The 15,084-nt window shown below is 44.0% G+C and overlaps 1 protein-coding gene across 6 annotated transcripts in view; it reads right to left on the bottom strand.

Moving 5' to 3' along the window:
• The window catches only part of CELF2 (CUGBP Elav-like family member 2), a 386,169-nt gene that overhangs the window by 262,050 nt on the left and 109,035 nt on the right, over positions 1–15,084 (bottom strand). For 2 of the 6 annotated variants that reach the window (XM_069801582.1, XM_069801584.1), the window contains exon 1: positions 2,195–2,760. The exons of 1 other annotated variant lie outside the window; for it this stretch is intronic. In XM_069801582.1, the coding sequence (XP_069657683.1) occupies positions 2,195–2,301 (107 nt within the window). In that variant the 5' untranslated portion in view covers positions 2,302–2,760. Of the gene's footprint in view, positions 1–2,194; positions 2,763–15,084 lie in introns of those variants that run through there. 3 more of the 6 variants (XM_069801581.1, XM_069801583.1, XM_069801587.1) reach the window with 3 other exon arrangements.

Here is a 15,084-nt window from a genome sequence, read left to right as displayed (position 1 = left end):
GAGCGAGGGATTCACTTTATTGACACTCACAAAGGGCAGCAGCTGCTAGAAAGCCCAGGCTGCAGGAGGATAACTTGAGAAAAAAATACCCCCCCCTCCAGTTCTGGCAGAGTAGAGCAGTTGTGAACGAGTTAATGTTTGTCTCGAAAGAAGTTCTTCCAAGAAAGTGAATTGTAGCACGGTCCCATTATATTAAACACCGTCCTTGCTTTCTTCATGTTTATGCACAACACACAGCACGTAAGTACTACCTGATAATGCATAACCTCTAGGCTTCTAGAGTATTTTATGTGATATTACCTTTTTGTTCACATAAACTCTTTCCTATTGATTTATACCACCTCAACACACAAGGGAAGGAGATGCAACAACAACAAAAATGCAAAACAGTATAGCAAGTACTCAGAGTCTCCCCATAAAACATTTTTTTTTGTTGAAAATACATGCTTTAGAGAGCTCTGATGACTATCAATAAATCTTTAATGTCTTTTTTTTTTTAATTAAGGGGTCCAAGAGACCCCCTCCACCCATATAAATCATGCACTAGAATCCAGTTTTTAAAAAAGCATGAAACCCCTACAATTAATTAATCTAAGCAAAAGATAGAAACCAATCTCTCTTTTCTCTCAGAAAATGATTATAATTATTACTAAAAGTAATACATTTACTTAACATGTAAAGTATGTAAAGACTTTAAACAGTTTCAGAAACTCCACAGACTCATGACACTTCATTTTATTTAAGACACAAGCTGCTGTCCAAGTAGTAACTCAAAATTTTTCAAAAGCTTTATAACAATTTCTTTTCATAGTGCATAAGGTACATGAGCATTTTGCCAAATTCAAACCCCAAACTGTTAACTATTCTAATGCTAAACTATGGCTACCTAAACAGAAAGATAATTCATGAAATGTCATATGAATAATTTGTTAGATTTTGGGATAGGAATCATCCAGGTAAATTATTCTGCCTGACCTTAAAAATTCTAACGTATGCTAATAGCTGGATTATAAAAATGGAAAGTAGCAGGGGCTCCCACTTTGAGATCTGATTTATCATTTTTATTGCATTTTCATTGCCTAAACAAAATTAGGAACAGTATCTTCAAAACAGCAGTTAAAGTTGATACGATCAGGCATAAAATCAGGCAAGGGCACATTTGGCAACTATGTATTTGCCAGATTGACAGCAGTATTGTAAGCTTTCAGAATCAATAAGTTTTCTCACCACACTTAAAGGAGAGGTTAGTAATAAATCTCCAACTTAATGCAATAGGCATAATTGTAAGATACAAACCTCCCCCTCCCTCTGCTACGACTAGCAGCAGATATCAAATGAAACAACCGTCACAAAATAGGCAATGCACTTCATATTCTACCGTATATACAAAAAGATTAAGGGAAATGAAAAGGGGGCTGAGAAAAGGAAAGAAAAAAAAAAAAAACCAAACCACCCCATCACCAGACATATATTAAGCTAGTTTGACAGCACCATTGTTCAGTTGTCCCATTGTCAGACCAAAAGATGTATTCAATGCTACAATGTCTGCTAGCAAATAAACAAAAGACTACATTTTTCAAAGCGGGGTGCCAATTCTAGCATAATTCTGTGTGTATGTGCGTGTGTGCGTGTGTCTGCGTGTGTGTGTCTCTGAAAAGAGTAGTCGATGCTCGCCCCCCGCTAAACCTTGGAACATTAGAGAATATATGTGTAATCTCACATAAGGGAGTATTTAGGTATTTTTAAAACATCTTTAAGTGGTAAAGACTAGGTAGAGCATTAGTAACTATTTACATAGGCTAAGTGAAAATTAAAGTGGTATTTAGGGCACTAGCTCTAATATGGAGTCTCCCTGAGCTTTTTCCATGCTTATTCCATGCCCAGGGCATAATAATGAAGCAGGCAGAAATATTGCAAAGGAGGTGATAAAAGAAATACCAGCTCTCATTTAGGGGGAGGAAAAAGAAAAAAAAAAAAGAGAGAGATATTTATTTTTTTTTCCCCCCTTGCCCTCTCCGTACATTTGTCATCATACATGAAATGTGCGATTCTAACTAGTGGAAAATGCTACTTGCACACAGCAATGCCTGTCTTTTCCTTTAAATAGGGAAACTACTTAATACACAGCACGGTTATAGTTGCAGCGGGCCCAGGCAACTCGAAAGCACGCGTTAAAACAAAGGAGACAACATACCTTAAAAGCAGCTCCTCATTTCTCATAGTAACAGCGGATTTGGGACAGCGCATGCTTTCTGCACCGATATTCTCAACAAAAGCCAGTTCAGAAGTGCGCTCAAACATCAATGCCACAGTAGCTACTCACTAATGGCTACTCTTTCTCTCTTTCTCTCTCTAGTCAGACGCTGAGTGGTGGAGCAAAGGGGCCCCTGCAGATTCACTAAGCAGAAATAATCCTCTCTGACAAGTTATGTTGTCTGGGCATATTTTACATTAATGCACTGTGCTGCCTATAGGGGTCTTGTTTGCGTTCACTCTAGCCTAGCTGGTGTTAGCTCCCTTAATTACCATCCAAAAAAAAAATTAGCAACATCCCCCCACCCCTCCCTACAAAAAAAAAAAAAATAAAAAAATCAATCTATAACTGAAAGAAAAAGGGGGGGAAGATCTATGGGCGAATGGGGGAAGGCTTTCCCTCTCTGGAAGGATGCATGCTTGATACGGATCTTTTGTTTGCCCTGCAAACTCAGTGAATACAGTGGCAAACAGATGCTGTGGCTCATGAGGCTTGTGCACTTTAAGGGAATTGGGTTAGAGGCTCTTTCTGGGGCTCTGGAGTCGCAGCTGGAGCTCTTGCTCTCTCCCTCCTTCCCTTCCCTGTTCAAGGCTGAGTGCCTTTATGGGACCTGCCAGCTCACATCAGAGAGACTGGGGAGCATTAAATGCAGGCACCTGGGGATCTTCTTCAAGTTTTCACTTTTTCTTGGCAATTTTAACCCCTCCAAAACACAAATCCAAACCCCCTCCAATTTTAACCCCTCCAAAACAACTCAGTTACCAAGTAACTGAGTTTGCTTTAACCCGTAGCCTTACACTTGGCTTTGGCAGAGTTCTCACAGATGGGAAAGGGTGTTGCATTATTCAATGATTTACTCACTTCCTATGTATGAAAGGAACTATAGTGTGACACTGATTTCAGGGAAACAGCCTCTTTGGCCCTACTTGGGAGATTGCCATGTAATTTGTAGAAACAGGTTGTGGTCTTCCCAGTTGCCAAGGTAGTCAAAGAGAGGTTTATTTTCACATCTTGGTTTCAACTTCTGCTGGATAAATCTTTAAACCATGCAGCTACTTTGGAGGCAGGAGGATGGTTGGGGGTTTTGGTGTTTTTGTTGTTTTTTTTTTTTATTAAATCTACATCAGATACTTGAGTAGGTGCTTATTTAGTAGACTGAAAAAGTCAACAAGACCGTGATGCTTTTTTCAGTCAAAGGCTTCTCTGCACCACTGGGGCAGTAAAATGCATCTTAAAAATGACTGTCATTTCCTCTGAGGTCCTGTTAACATAAGAAATGCAAAACTCAATAAACACGAATCGCCCCAAATCGACAACCAGTCAAAAAGCCCAGGAGGAGTCAAATACACTGAGCTAGAAATAGATCTGGACCTCAAAACTTGAATTCAAACTTCCATAGACTTCTGGCTATGTCTGTGGTTGGTCTGAACCTCTTTTCCTACATTATATATTACTGCCTTAAAAGATACTGCTACAATATCCTGACGCAGTGCTACCGCTTCTAATTCCTTAACGGAAGTTGGCATTTAGGGACTTGATCTTTTTGGTAAACTTGAGTCTGGGAATGAAGGCAAAGAGGGAGCAGTCACCAGTATAAATATACTTACAGCAAGATCTTGCCTTTCTGATACCAGCTGTAAACTTCTATTAAGGTCATAAATTGTTTGTAACAGAAACGATCCTTTTGTTCTACACTTCTTATTGAGCACTGCAAGACCTTGGGATTAGTTTTAGTCATTCTGATATAATATTTGTCAAATGACCAAAAGACAAGTTAAAAAACAAACTGAGGCATAATCTATTTTTAATGAGGTAGAGGGAAAGAGCTGAAGATGGTAGTTTAGGAAACATGGATATCATGAAGGACTGCAAGTCAAGAGAAGACAGGTTTCAATTTGCTTCCCTTTTCATCTACAAAACATGACTGGGATTCTAGTTGCTCTTGTAATAAAAAATAATAAATCATTTTAATGATTAGCAATTCAAACCAATTCCATGTTAAAATGTCATGCTCCAAGGTCAACTGAGACAACATAGCTTGTACTTCATGCTAAAAATATCTGAACAGTCATGGAAGGCGGCCAGGAAAATATTCAACCAACATGACAAATCCCATACCTCCTGCCCCAAATACTAAATCCATTACTACCATTTCAGGCATGGCCACCAGCACTCCAGATTCCTCCTCTTTCACTGTTCACCTCCAAATGACTTGTGCCCAGCATAACTCACCGTGATGCCTGGGCTGCTCCAGACCAGTCTCGTCCTCGTGAGACTGATGTATGAGAAGAAGCAAATACCAGAGTACGCTACAGAATATACAGCTGAACGGGAAGTGTCAAACAGTCTGATAAACTGCTACAGTTTTCCAAAAATATGGCAAGGATCAGCATCTTAAGACACTACCAGCTGAGGGAACAAAGCTTTCTTTTCAGGCTGGAGTAGAATGGCTCACACAGAGCCCTTTGGTGGGGAATCAATGGGCTTCTGTTGGGCGGCTCCACACAGTTGCAAGTTCTTGATCGTTTCTGTACTTAGAAAGAAGGCGAAGCAGCAGCAATAGGAAATAAAGTGAAGTATTATGGAGGGACTCATCTATGGCCAAAGGAATAAATAAAGAAAAAGAAAATAAAATCCACAAAGCGGTAACACAGACAGACAAAAAGAACCTACGCTTTCTATCACACATAATGAAACATCTGACAGAACAACATCTGCAGAGGGATCACAGCTGCTGAGGATGAGAGGGAATATGAGTATTATTTTTCAATTGTAAGATATCCTAAGCAGGAGTGCCTTTAAAATAATATGGCTAAAGGGAAGATTAAACCAGATGCACAGGGCTATCTGGCTTCTTTCAAGATGAAAGTCCAGCTGTGGAGTTTAAATTCAACATTTAACATGAAATAGATTGTAGATTCATAACCAATACATATATATTGCAGAATGTTCTGCACAAATTACATACAGTAGAAATTTAATAGTTTTGTTGCCCTGTATTTAATGTAAACCCAAGCTTTCTATGTCTGGCCTACAAGTTTGCTAAACTAATTATGTGATGTTGCAAACCCTTGAAAGGCCACGGCAGTACCAATCGTTTACAGAGGCAAAACGATCAAAAATTCTGTGGCAAACCAGTAACAATGAGTAATTCATATCAATTAAAAATATGCCTTCTGCTCTCTACTTCTACTTCAGGTTGTTCTTTGACCATTCCATTTGCTTACGGTATTTTAAAAATATTCAGAAGCCCAAAATGCAATGGCATTTTGCTACACTAAACAAGCAATACTACCAGCTAAGCAATGAAGTACAATTTCACAACAGAGAAATGGTGGACAAGTGTCCAGGACAACAGCCCAAAAATCATGAGTGCAATCATGAGAGGAGTAGAAAGCCTTGATTTATTTTCCCATTTTACCACGCATCCCCGTGTCAGATCTTATGCAAGCCAATTAACCTCTTGCTCACATCTCCATCTTTAAAATGGAAAAACCCAATAAACTGCAGAGCAGTGTGGCAATAATGCAGAACACTAAAGCTGTATAAAACAGTGTATTATCGTGAGTCACACAAACATTTAAAATGCATCTTCTCCTCACAAGAGAGACTTGCAGTCTCGATTGTCTGCTGTTCTGTGCAGTTATTTAGGCTCAAATCACATTTGTTTTGTATAGGTGTGAAAAGCTACTCTTTAATCTGATAGCATTTTACTGTTTTAGACTGCTAAATCCCACCTTTGAAGTTGAGCAATTAGTCTAAGCTAGTCATCTAGGGTTTCTCTATTGTCACGGAGGAGAGATTAGTTATACTAAAGAGCATTACCATCTCTCTCCATTGACTACAAAGGGATTAGGTCCATAACTTTTAGATACATATATTAGGTAAGTTGAATCCCACCTATGTGCCTAAAGCTTCGGTGAGAAATCCCATGTTTCTGTTCCAGCATCGCCAGTGCATGTCCCTGTGTTCCACACCACTGCCAGCGCTCTGGGCATGCTGCGACCACTGTGCGAGTGCAGCTCAGACACCTTGAGCACGTCTGGCACTTCCAGATGTAGCTGTCACCTGCCTGCAGGACGTCTACAGCAATCACCTTGTAGCTAGGCAAGACTACCAGGTCTGACGTGGACCTATATATTACACCTATGCAAAGTTTGAAGTAGAAAGGCAATTGGCCTCTACTTCAGAAATGGAGCATGTGAAGCCTTTCCAGCATGCTTTGAGAAAGCAGAGAGTTCATTTAGGTATCTCCTCCTAAAATCTCCTAGAAAAAGTGCTCCCAACTCATTGCCTGCAGCTCTTATGTTATTAGATATTGTGGAACAGGAGACAAGGTGTTGCTAGAACTAGAGTATTTTGGACCACTTCACTGGTGAATGTGAATAGCAAGAAATGGGCTATAACTCAGAAAGCTGTATCTCATTAGGCTTTACCTCTGCTCTTATTGAGGTTTTTGTTAATTTTTATCTAGAACAAATTATTGCATATTTGCCTCTGTTTCCTCTGTTGATTTATTTTTTGTTTAGACAGCCTTTAAGACAGCTGTAGGTGGGAGATCAAATTTGGTCCCGAACTCCAACAACCTGACGTCTAAGATACTACTTTTATCAGGAGAGCAGTAACCATGTGGTATTAGACTGTCCTGCATTTATTATTTGTATTATGCATGTACATGCAGGTGGAGAAGTTTCTGTACAGGCTATGAAAACACCAGACACAGTGACACAGTTCCTCACCAGTAAGTATCTTAATACAATTTCATGGTAAAACCATATCGATCAGCTGTAGAGGCAGTGGCATGTGTGCAGACCATGCCGTCCTCAGGACAGATACTAACTCTGTATGTGTTGTGTGCGTTAATCATACCCACCATACCTGCGGGTGTCATCTTTGTGTGCAGGAAAAGGAAAATTATTTTCAAGCTCCTGCAGCAGAGATGCAGCAAATCATAGTTTTTTGGTTTAAGTGGGCAACAAAAACAGTCTAACATTTGGCAACACCTCCTTTTGTCTGTTTTGGTAGATCTTTTAGATTATATACCTAGCTTTCCTAGCTGAGTCATGGGGGTAGTAATTCCTTACAGACCTATGGGTCAGTCTGGATGATGCAAAAGGTCTTTGCTAGCCTTACTTTTTCACCTGGGAGCATCCGAGGAGCATCATGAAAATTAAATAGTGCAGACAGAAAACACAGAAGTACAAAATGTTGCTTAAGTGCTGAAGATTAATATTTGGGCAGTAGGGGAATAAAAAGTTTCATCTCCAAAATATACAGCATGACTGGTATCCACTGCTTCTCCCTGTTAGAAGAGGTGTGCGCTGCCTCCCTCTAGCATTCGGCAGCGCTGACTCTGCATCTCAGCATCTGGAAGACAGAGGCACCAGAAGGAACAACACCCTCCTGTTTACTTAAACGATGTGCTTTGGTGCTTCCCCCACCTCGACAGGGAAGGGGCAAAAATTGCAGCTTGTGCAAATCACAAATTCTAACACATAAACACAGATCAGTGTGTTTTTTAAAGGCAATACATCACTCGAAACAACTCACAACTGGCCAGGTTGTGATTACAGACGTGGCTACTCTACAAAGCAAATAATTTCTTTGGAAAGATCTACATGTCATAAGAACATCTGGCCTGTAACTAAAGGGAAGGAGGAGAAAGCTGATCAAAAGAGCAAAGAGAAACAGACGAGGCAACAGAGCACTAGATCTGAGAGAAAGAGAGAGAAAAGAAGGGAGAGAGAGAACAAACACAGCTGGTTATAGAAGCATTTATTTTCTGCTTTAATTTAAAGTCAATTTAAGGTATAAGTAGAATCTGCTCTGTCTAAACAGGAATATCTTTATTTTACACTTGTAGTAATGCCAAGATCATCACTTTTAGATGTGCCGTGTGGAATACCAAAGACCTTGTGTTCCTGTGAGCCACAATCTGAAGAAAGTGAACTTGCACAATATATACAAATGTATAAAGTGTGTATATTAACACACATGAATGAACATGAAAAATGTTAATAATTACAGGCGAGAATTTAATGGCTACACATCCTCCTAAGTTAAAATTAGAAATAGAACCACATCTAACAGTTCTATCGAGCCTATTTTAAAATGATCTTATGGCGCTCTATGCAGAAGGTTCATTTCACACATCCATGAAGTGTATCCAACACTAGGGATGAATGTGGATGTTTAAAAACAAGATACCACCAGAGAGAGTGATGTTCAACAGAAACTCATGTACAAGTGAAACTGTGGAAGGAGTTTAATTTCTAGTATCTGGGATCCAGATGAGTGGACGCATCTACCAAGAGAATCTTTAGCAATGAATGTGATGTTGTCGTGGTTTCAGCCCAGCCGGTAACAAAGGACCACGCGGCCGCTCGCTCACTCCTCCCGCCCCCCTCCGGTGGGATGGGGGGAAAACGGAGGAGAGAAAAAAAAACCAAACCTGGAACCTCGAGGGTTGAGATAAAGGCAGTTTACTGGAACAACACAAAGAAATTGCAACAACAACAACGGTACTAATGAAAAAGTATACAAAAAGAGTGATGCACAGTGCAACTGCTCACCACCCGGGACCCGACGCTCTGCCACTTCCCCCACCGAAAAGAAGAGCCCACCCCCCGGCCCGCTCCCCCTTTATATACTGAGCATGATGTCACATGGTATGGAATAGCTCCTTGGCCAGTTCAGGTCAGCTGCCCCGGCTATGCCCCCCACCTCCCAGGTTCCTGTAAAAAAAAAAATTAACTCTATCCCAGCTGAACCCAGGACATTATCCACCCCTTATTCTATACCATCTACATCATGCCCAGATCTTACATTTTCCAATCGACCACTACCACTTCCTTGTCTTATACATATAAGTATATGGACTTGCGTCCGTCCCCGTCGTCCCCCCGCACACACACACACACGCGAATGGTATTCCTTTAGCGTATGGGCTATTCCTCTAATGTGTCCATTGATTTTATTTAGTCCATGACTTTGGGGCTCCATCTGTTGTAACAGTTCTTCAGGATAAGAGAGATGGTGTGAGATGGTGGGTTGTTGTATGCTGCCTCTGGAACTTGTGGCTAGTACATTTGGTGCAACTCACGCCCTTGTTCTGCAGGTCGAGGATGTTGATCTTGAGGAAATTGCTGGGTGTCAGTTCAAGTTCTGTCGCTGTTGTACTTGGCTTAGTTTCAAAGTCCATCCCGCAGTCATTTGGGTAATTCTTACAGTAATACCCTTGATATGGCATATAGACACTATAGATACAATGACATGCATTGGCAGGGTATTTAGCAGTTAGGTATCATACAGCCCAATTCACTGGCTATTCTCTCCCAAAATCAAATCTCCCTGAGGTACACATCGAACTTCCCCATCCTTCTGCATCACCCACCAGGTGTACCCAGGTCCCTGAGCAAAAACAACCCCTTGAATGGGTTTGCCTCTGCTTGAGGGAGGACTAACCCAGACTGTCTTTCCTAACATACTCCTCATGCGCACTACAGGGACTTTATCGCCTTCTACAGTATGTGGAAGTCTTGGTTGGGCGGGGCCAGCCCGATTGGCGGATCCTCTAGTATTAACTAACCAGGTGGCTTTTGTTAAATGTGTATCCCAATGTTTGAAAGTCCCACCCCCCATCGCTCTCAATGTAGTTTTCAGCAGTCCGTTGTATCGTTCGATTTTTCCGGAGGCCGGTGCGTGATAAGGGATGTGATATACCCACTCAATGCCGTGTTCTTTGGCCCAGGTATCTACGAGGTTGTTTCGGAAGTGAGTCCCGTTGTCCGACTCGATTCTTTCTGGGGTGCCGTGTTGCCATAAAATTTTCTCTTCAAGGCCCAGAATAGTGTTCTGGGCAGTGGCATGGGACACAGGGTATGTTTCCAGCCATCCAGTGGTTGCTTCCACCATTGTAAGCACATGGCACTTGCCTTGGCGTGTTCGTGGGAGTGTGATATAGTCAATCTGCCAGGCCTCCCACTGTTTATATTTCAGCCATCGCCCCCCATGTGACAGGGGTTTTTGCCGCTTGGCTTGCTTAATTGCGGCACATGTTTCACATTCGTGGATGACCTGTGCGATAGTGTCCATGGTCAAGTCCACCCCTCGATCTCGAGCCCATCTATATGTTGCATCTCTCCCCTGATGGCCTGAGGTATCGTGGGCCCACCGAGCCATAAATAGCTCACCCCTACGTTGCCAGTCCAGGTCCACCTGAGACACTTCAATCTTGGCGGCCTGATCTGCCTGCTGATTGTTTTGATGTTCTTCAGTGGCCCGACTCCTGGGTACATGAGCATCTACATGACGTACTTTTACCACTAGCTTCTCTATCCGAACAGCGATATCTTGCCACAGTGCGGCAGCCCAAATGGGTTTACCTCTGCGTTGCCAGTTGCCCTTCTTCCATTGCTGTAGCCACCCCCATAGGGCATTTGCCACCATCCATGAGTCAGTATAGAGATAGAGCACTGGCCACTTTTCTCTTTCAGCAATATCTAATGCTAGCTGGATGGCTTTCACCTCCGCAAACTGACTCGATTCACCTTCTCCTTCAGCAGTTTCTGCAACTAGTCGTGTAGGACTCCATACAGCAGCCTTCCACCTCCGATGTTTTCCCACGATGCGACAGGACCCATCAGTGAACAGGGCATATTGCCTCTCATTTTCTGGCAGTTTATTATACAGCGGGGCCTCTTCAGCCCGTGTCACCTCCTCCTCTGGCAACATTCCAAAGTCTTTGTCTTCTGGCCAGTCCGTGATCACTTCTAAAATTCCTGGGCGACTGGGGTTTCCTATGCGAGCCCGTTGTGTGATCAGTGCAATCCACTTACTCCACGTGGCATCAGTCGCGTGATGTGTAGAGGAAACTTTCCCTTTGAACATCCAGCCCAGCACTGGCAGTCGGGGTGCTAAGAAGAGCTGTGTTTCAGTACCAACCACTTCTGAAGCGGCTCGAACTCCTTCATATGCTGCCAATATCTCTTTTTCAGTTGGAGTATAGCGAGCCTCGGATCCTCGATATCCCCGACTCCAAAACCCCAGGGGTCGGCCTCGGGTGTCTCCAGGTGCTTTCTGCCAAAGGCTCCAGGTAGGGCCATTCTCCCCAGCTGCAGTGTAGAGCACATTTTTAACATCTGGTCCTGTCCGGACTGGCCCAAGAGCTACTGCATGAACAATCTCCCGCTTAATTTGTTCAAAGGCTTGTCGTTGCTCAGGCCCCCATTTAAAATCGTTCTTCTTCCGGGTAACTTGGTAGAGAGGACTTACAATTTGACTGTAATTTGGAATATGCATTCTCCAAAAGCCCACAACACCTAAGAAAGCCTGTGTTTCCTTTTTATTAGTCGGTGAGGACATAGCTGCTATTTTGTTGATCACGTCCGCAGGGATCTGACGACGCCCGTCTTGCCATTTTACTCCTAAGAACTGGATTTCCTGCGCAGGTCCCTTGACCTTACTTTCTTTTATGGCAAAGCCAGCCTTCAAAAGGATTTGGATTATTTTCTTCCCTTTCTCAAAAACTTCTTCTGCCGTGCTGCCCCATATGATGATGTCATCAATATATTGCAGGTGCTCTGGAGCTTCACCTTTTTCTAGTGCAGTCTGGATCAGTCCATGGCAAATAGTGGGGCTGTGTTTCCACCCCTGGGGCAGTCGATTCCAGGTGTACTGGACACCCCTCCAAGTGAAAGCAAACTGTGGCCTGCACTCCGCTGCCAAAGGAATGGAGAAAAATGCATTAGCAATGTCAATTGTGGCATACCACTTAGCTGTCTTTGATTCCAGTTCATATTGAAGCTCTAACATATCTGGCACAGCAGCGCTCAGCGGTGGCGTGACTTCATTCAGCCCACGATAATCTACTGTTAGTCTCCAATCCCCATTAGATTTCCGCACGGGCCATATGGGACTATTAAAGGGTGAGTGAGTCTTGCTGATCACTCCTTGGCTCTCCAATTGGCAAATCAGCTTATGGATGGGGATCAGGGAGTCTCGGTTGGTGCGATATTGCCGCCGGTGCACCGTCGTGGTAGCAATTGGCACCTGTTGTTCTTCAACCTTCAGCAACCCCACAACCGAAGGGTCCTGGGAGAGACCAGGCAGGGTAGACAGCTGTTCAATCTCCTCCGTCTCCAATGCAGCTATACCAAAGGCCCAACGGTACCCTTTTGGGTCCTTGAAATACCCCCTTCTGAGATAATCTATACCAAGGATGCACGGGGCCTCTGGGCCAGTTGCAATGGGGTGTTTATGCCACTCATTCCCGGTTAGACTCATTTCGGCTTCCAATACGGTTAGCTCTTGGGATCCCCCTGTCACACCAGAGATACAGATGGGTTCTGCCCCTTTATAACTTGATGGCATTAGGGTACATTGTGCACCAGTGTCTACTAGAGCCTTATATTCCTGTGGGTCTGACGTGCCAGGCCATCGAATCCACACTGTCCAGTAGACTCGGTTGTCCCTCTCCTCCACCTGGCTGGAGGCAGGGCCCCTCTAATCCTGGTTAGAATATCTGTTACCCACTTTTTGCACATGTGAATCAGAAGTCCCTTCAAGAGGATCAGAAATGAGATCGGCCCATCTACTGCGCCCGGGGGACTGCTCACGGGAAACTGGAGCAGCAGTTTTCCAAGAAGAATCTTCTTTTCTGGTTGCTTTTTCTCGCAACTCCCGTACCCGTGAATCCAAGACTGAGGTAGGTTTTCCATCCCACTTCCTCATGTCCTCTCCATGGTCACGCAGGTAAAACCACAGGTTAGCCCGTCGTGTGTACTTTCTCTCTCCTCTCTCTTGGGCAGAGGAACGCTTACTCCCAATAACTGCAATGCGGGCCTGTACAGGTGAGGAGGAGGACATATCTACTTTAAATTGCTGGAACTCTCGGGACAATTCCTCTACAGCTGAGACACAGGCCCGTAGGGAGGAAGAGAGACTTCCTTCATATTGCCGGAGTTGGACAGCCAATTCATCCACCGTTTGTCCATAGCCTTCTTTCCAGGACATTACTGCCAATGAGTTGGCATAGGTTGGTGGTGCACTTCGTAGAAACTTCCGCCACATCGGTTGTGTGCATTGGACTTCATCTGGATCTGTGGGTGACTGCGCATTTTCTGGATCATTATAAATCACCTCCAGCACGGCTAATTCCCTCAGGTACTGGATACCTCTCTCCATGGTGGTCCACTTGCCTTGGTGACATGTAACTTCATCCCTGAAAGGGTATCTTTCCTTTACACCTAACAGAAGTCGCCTCCAGAGGCTGAGGACTTGTGTTTTTCTCCCAATCGCCTTGTCGATACCCCCTTCTCTAGACAGAGATCCCAACTGCTTGGCTTCCTTACCCTCTAATTCCACACTACTAGCCCCATTATCCCAGCATCGGAGCAGCCAGGTAACAATGTGCTCACCTGGGTGGCGGCTAAAATCTTTTCGCATGTCACGCAACTCACTCAGGGATAGAGATCGGGTAATTATTTCAGGTTCTGCCTCTTCCTCCTGTTCTCGCGATGACCCTGGTTCATCTTCATCTCTCACTGAGCGAACTGATTTCTTTGTGTGTTTCTTTTTCTGTACAGGGGCAACTGATACTGGCACAGGTTGGTTCTCTGGTTTAGTGGCAGTATCTGTCACCGGGGTAGGGGCAGCCATGGTGCCTGTTGTCGTGGTAGGGGCGGCCACGGTGCATGTTGTCGGGGTTGGGGCAGCCACGGTGCATGTTGTCTTGTTTTCCATCTTTTCCCCCTTTTCCCCCTGGGGGTGCTGCATAGTATCAAGCAGGGTTTGGTAGATACCGGCCAGGGCCCAGCACAGTGTAGTGAGTTGTGTGTCTCTGGGATAGCCACAGCATTTTCCTTTCAAAAATTCTATCACTTCATGAGGGTTCTGCAGTTGTTCGGGAGTGAACTTCCAAGTCACTGGAGGTGAGAAGTTCTCTAGATACCTGCCCACATCCTCCCACACGCCGTGCCACCCATGAATATCCAGCTTTGGGACAGATCTCTGGGTGGTACTCTTAAAGAGCCTCTTTGTAGCCCTAGACAAGACCTGAAACATAGTCAGGAGGCATAGCACTAACAGCACACAGGCTTGCGCATCCCAAGGATATTCAAAATTCTCGAAAACTGTTGTAATTAGTTGGAAAGAGAAAAGGGAGGGGAACGGATGGGGGGAAGTATCCCCCCCTGACTTCCCCATGGGTTGGGTGTAATTACCAATAAAATCCGACAGAAGGTGCCCAAAGTCTGGAAATGATATCACTGCCTCATACAGATAACAGCTTAACCTCATGACCAGTGATGTAATCATTTCACAAGTCGACATTGCCCAGTACAGCAAAATGATAATCCCAATCACTCTCCCAGAGATGAGATACGCAACTACAGGCAATACATAAAGCATATAAGAACTTACAAAACGCCACCATGTAAACAGCTGAATCAACATTGTGACTAACATCTATTTATCTAGTATAAGAAATGCGTATGACAAATTTGTTTCAACACGCTCTGGCCAGATCTGTCGTTATCTCAACCCTTCGTGCCCCACGTTGGGCGCCAAAAAGGACTGTCGTGGTTTCAGCCCAGCCGGTAACAAAGGACCACGCGGCCGCTCGCTCACTCCTCCCGCCCCCCTCCGGTGGGATGGGGGGAAAACGGAGGAGAGAAAAAAAAACCAAACCTGGAACCTCGAGGGTTGAGATAAAGGCAGTTTACTGGAACAACACAAAGAAATTGCAACAACAACAACGGTACTAATGAAAAAGTATACAAAAAGAGTGATGCACAGTGCAACTGCTCACCACCCGGGACCCGACGCTCTGC

This window comes from Haliaeetus albicilla, chromosome 14, assembly GCF_947461875.1.
Source record: "Haliaeetus albicilla chromosome 14, bHalAlb1.1, whole genome shotgun sequence".
In the NCBI taxonomy this organism is placed as follows: domain Eukaryota; kingdom Metazoa; phylum Chordata; class Aves; order Accipitriformes; family Accipitridae; genus Haliaeetus; species Haliaeetus albicilla.
The sequence above is the reverse complement of the archived record's forward strand: the minus strand, read 5'-3'. Positions and strand labels throughout refer to the sequence as shown.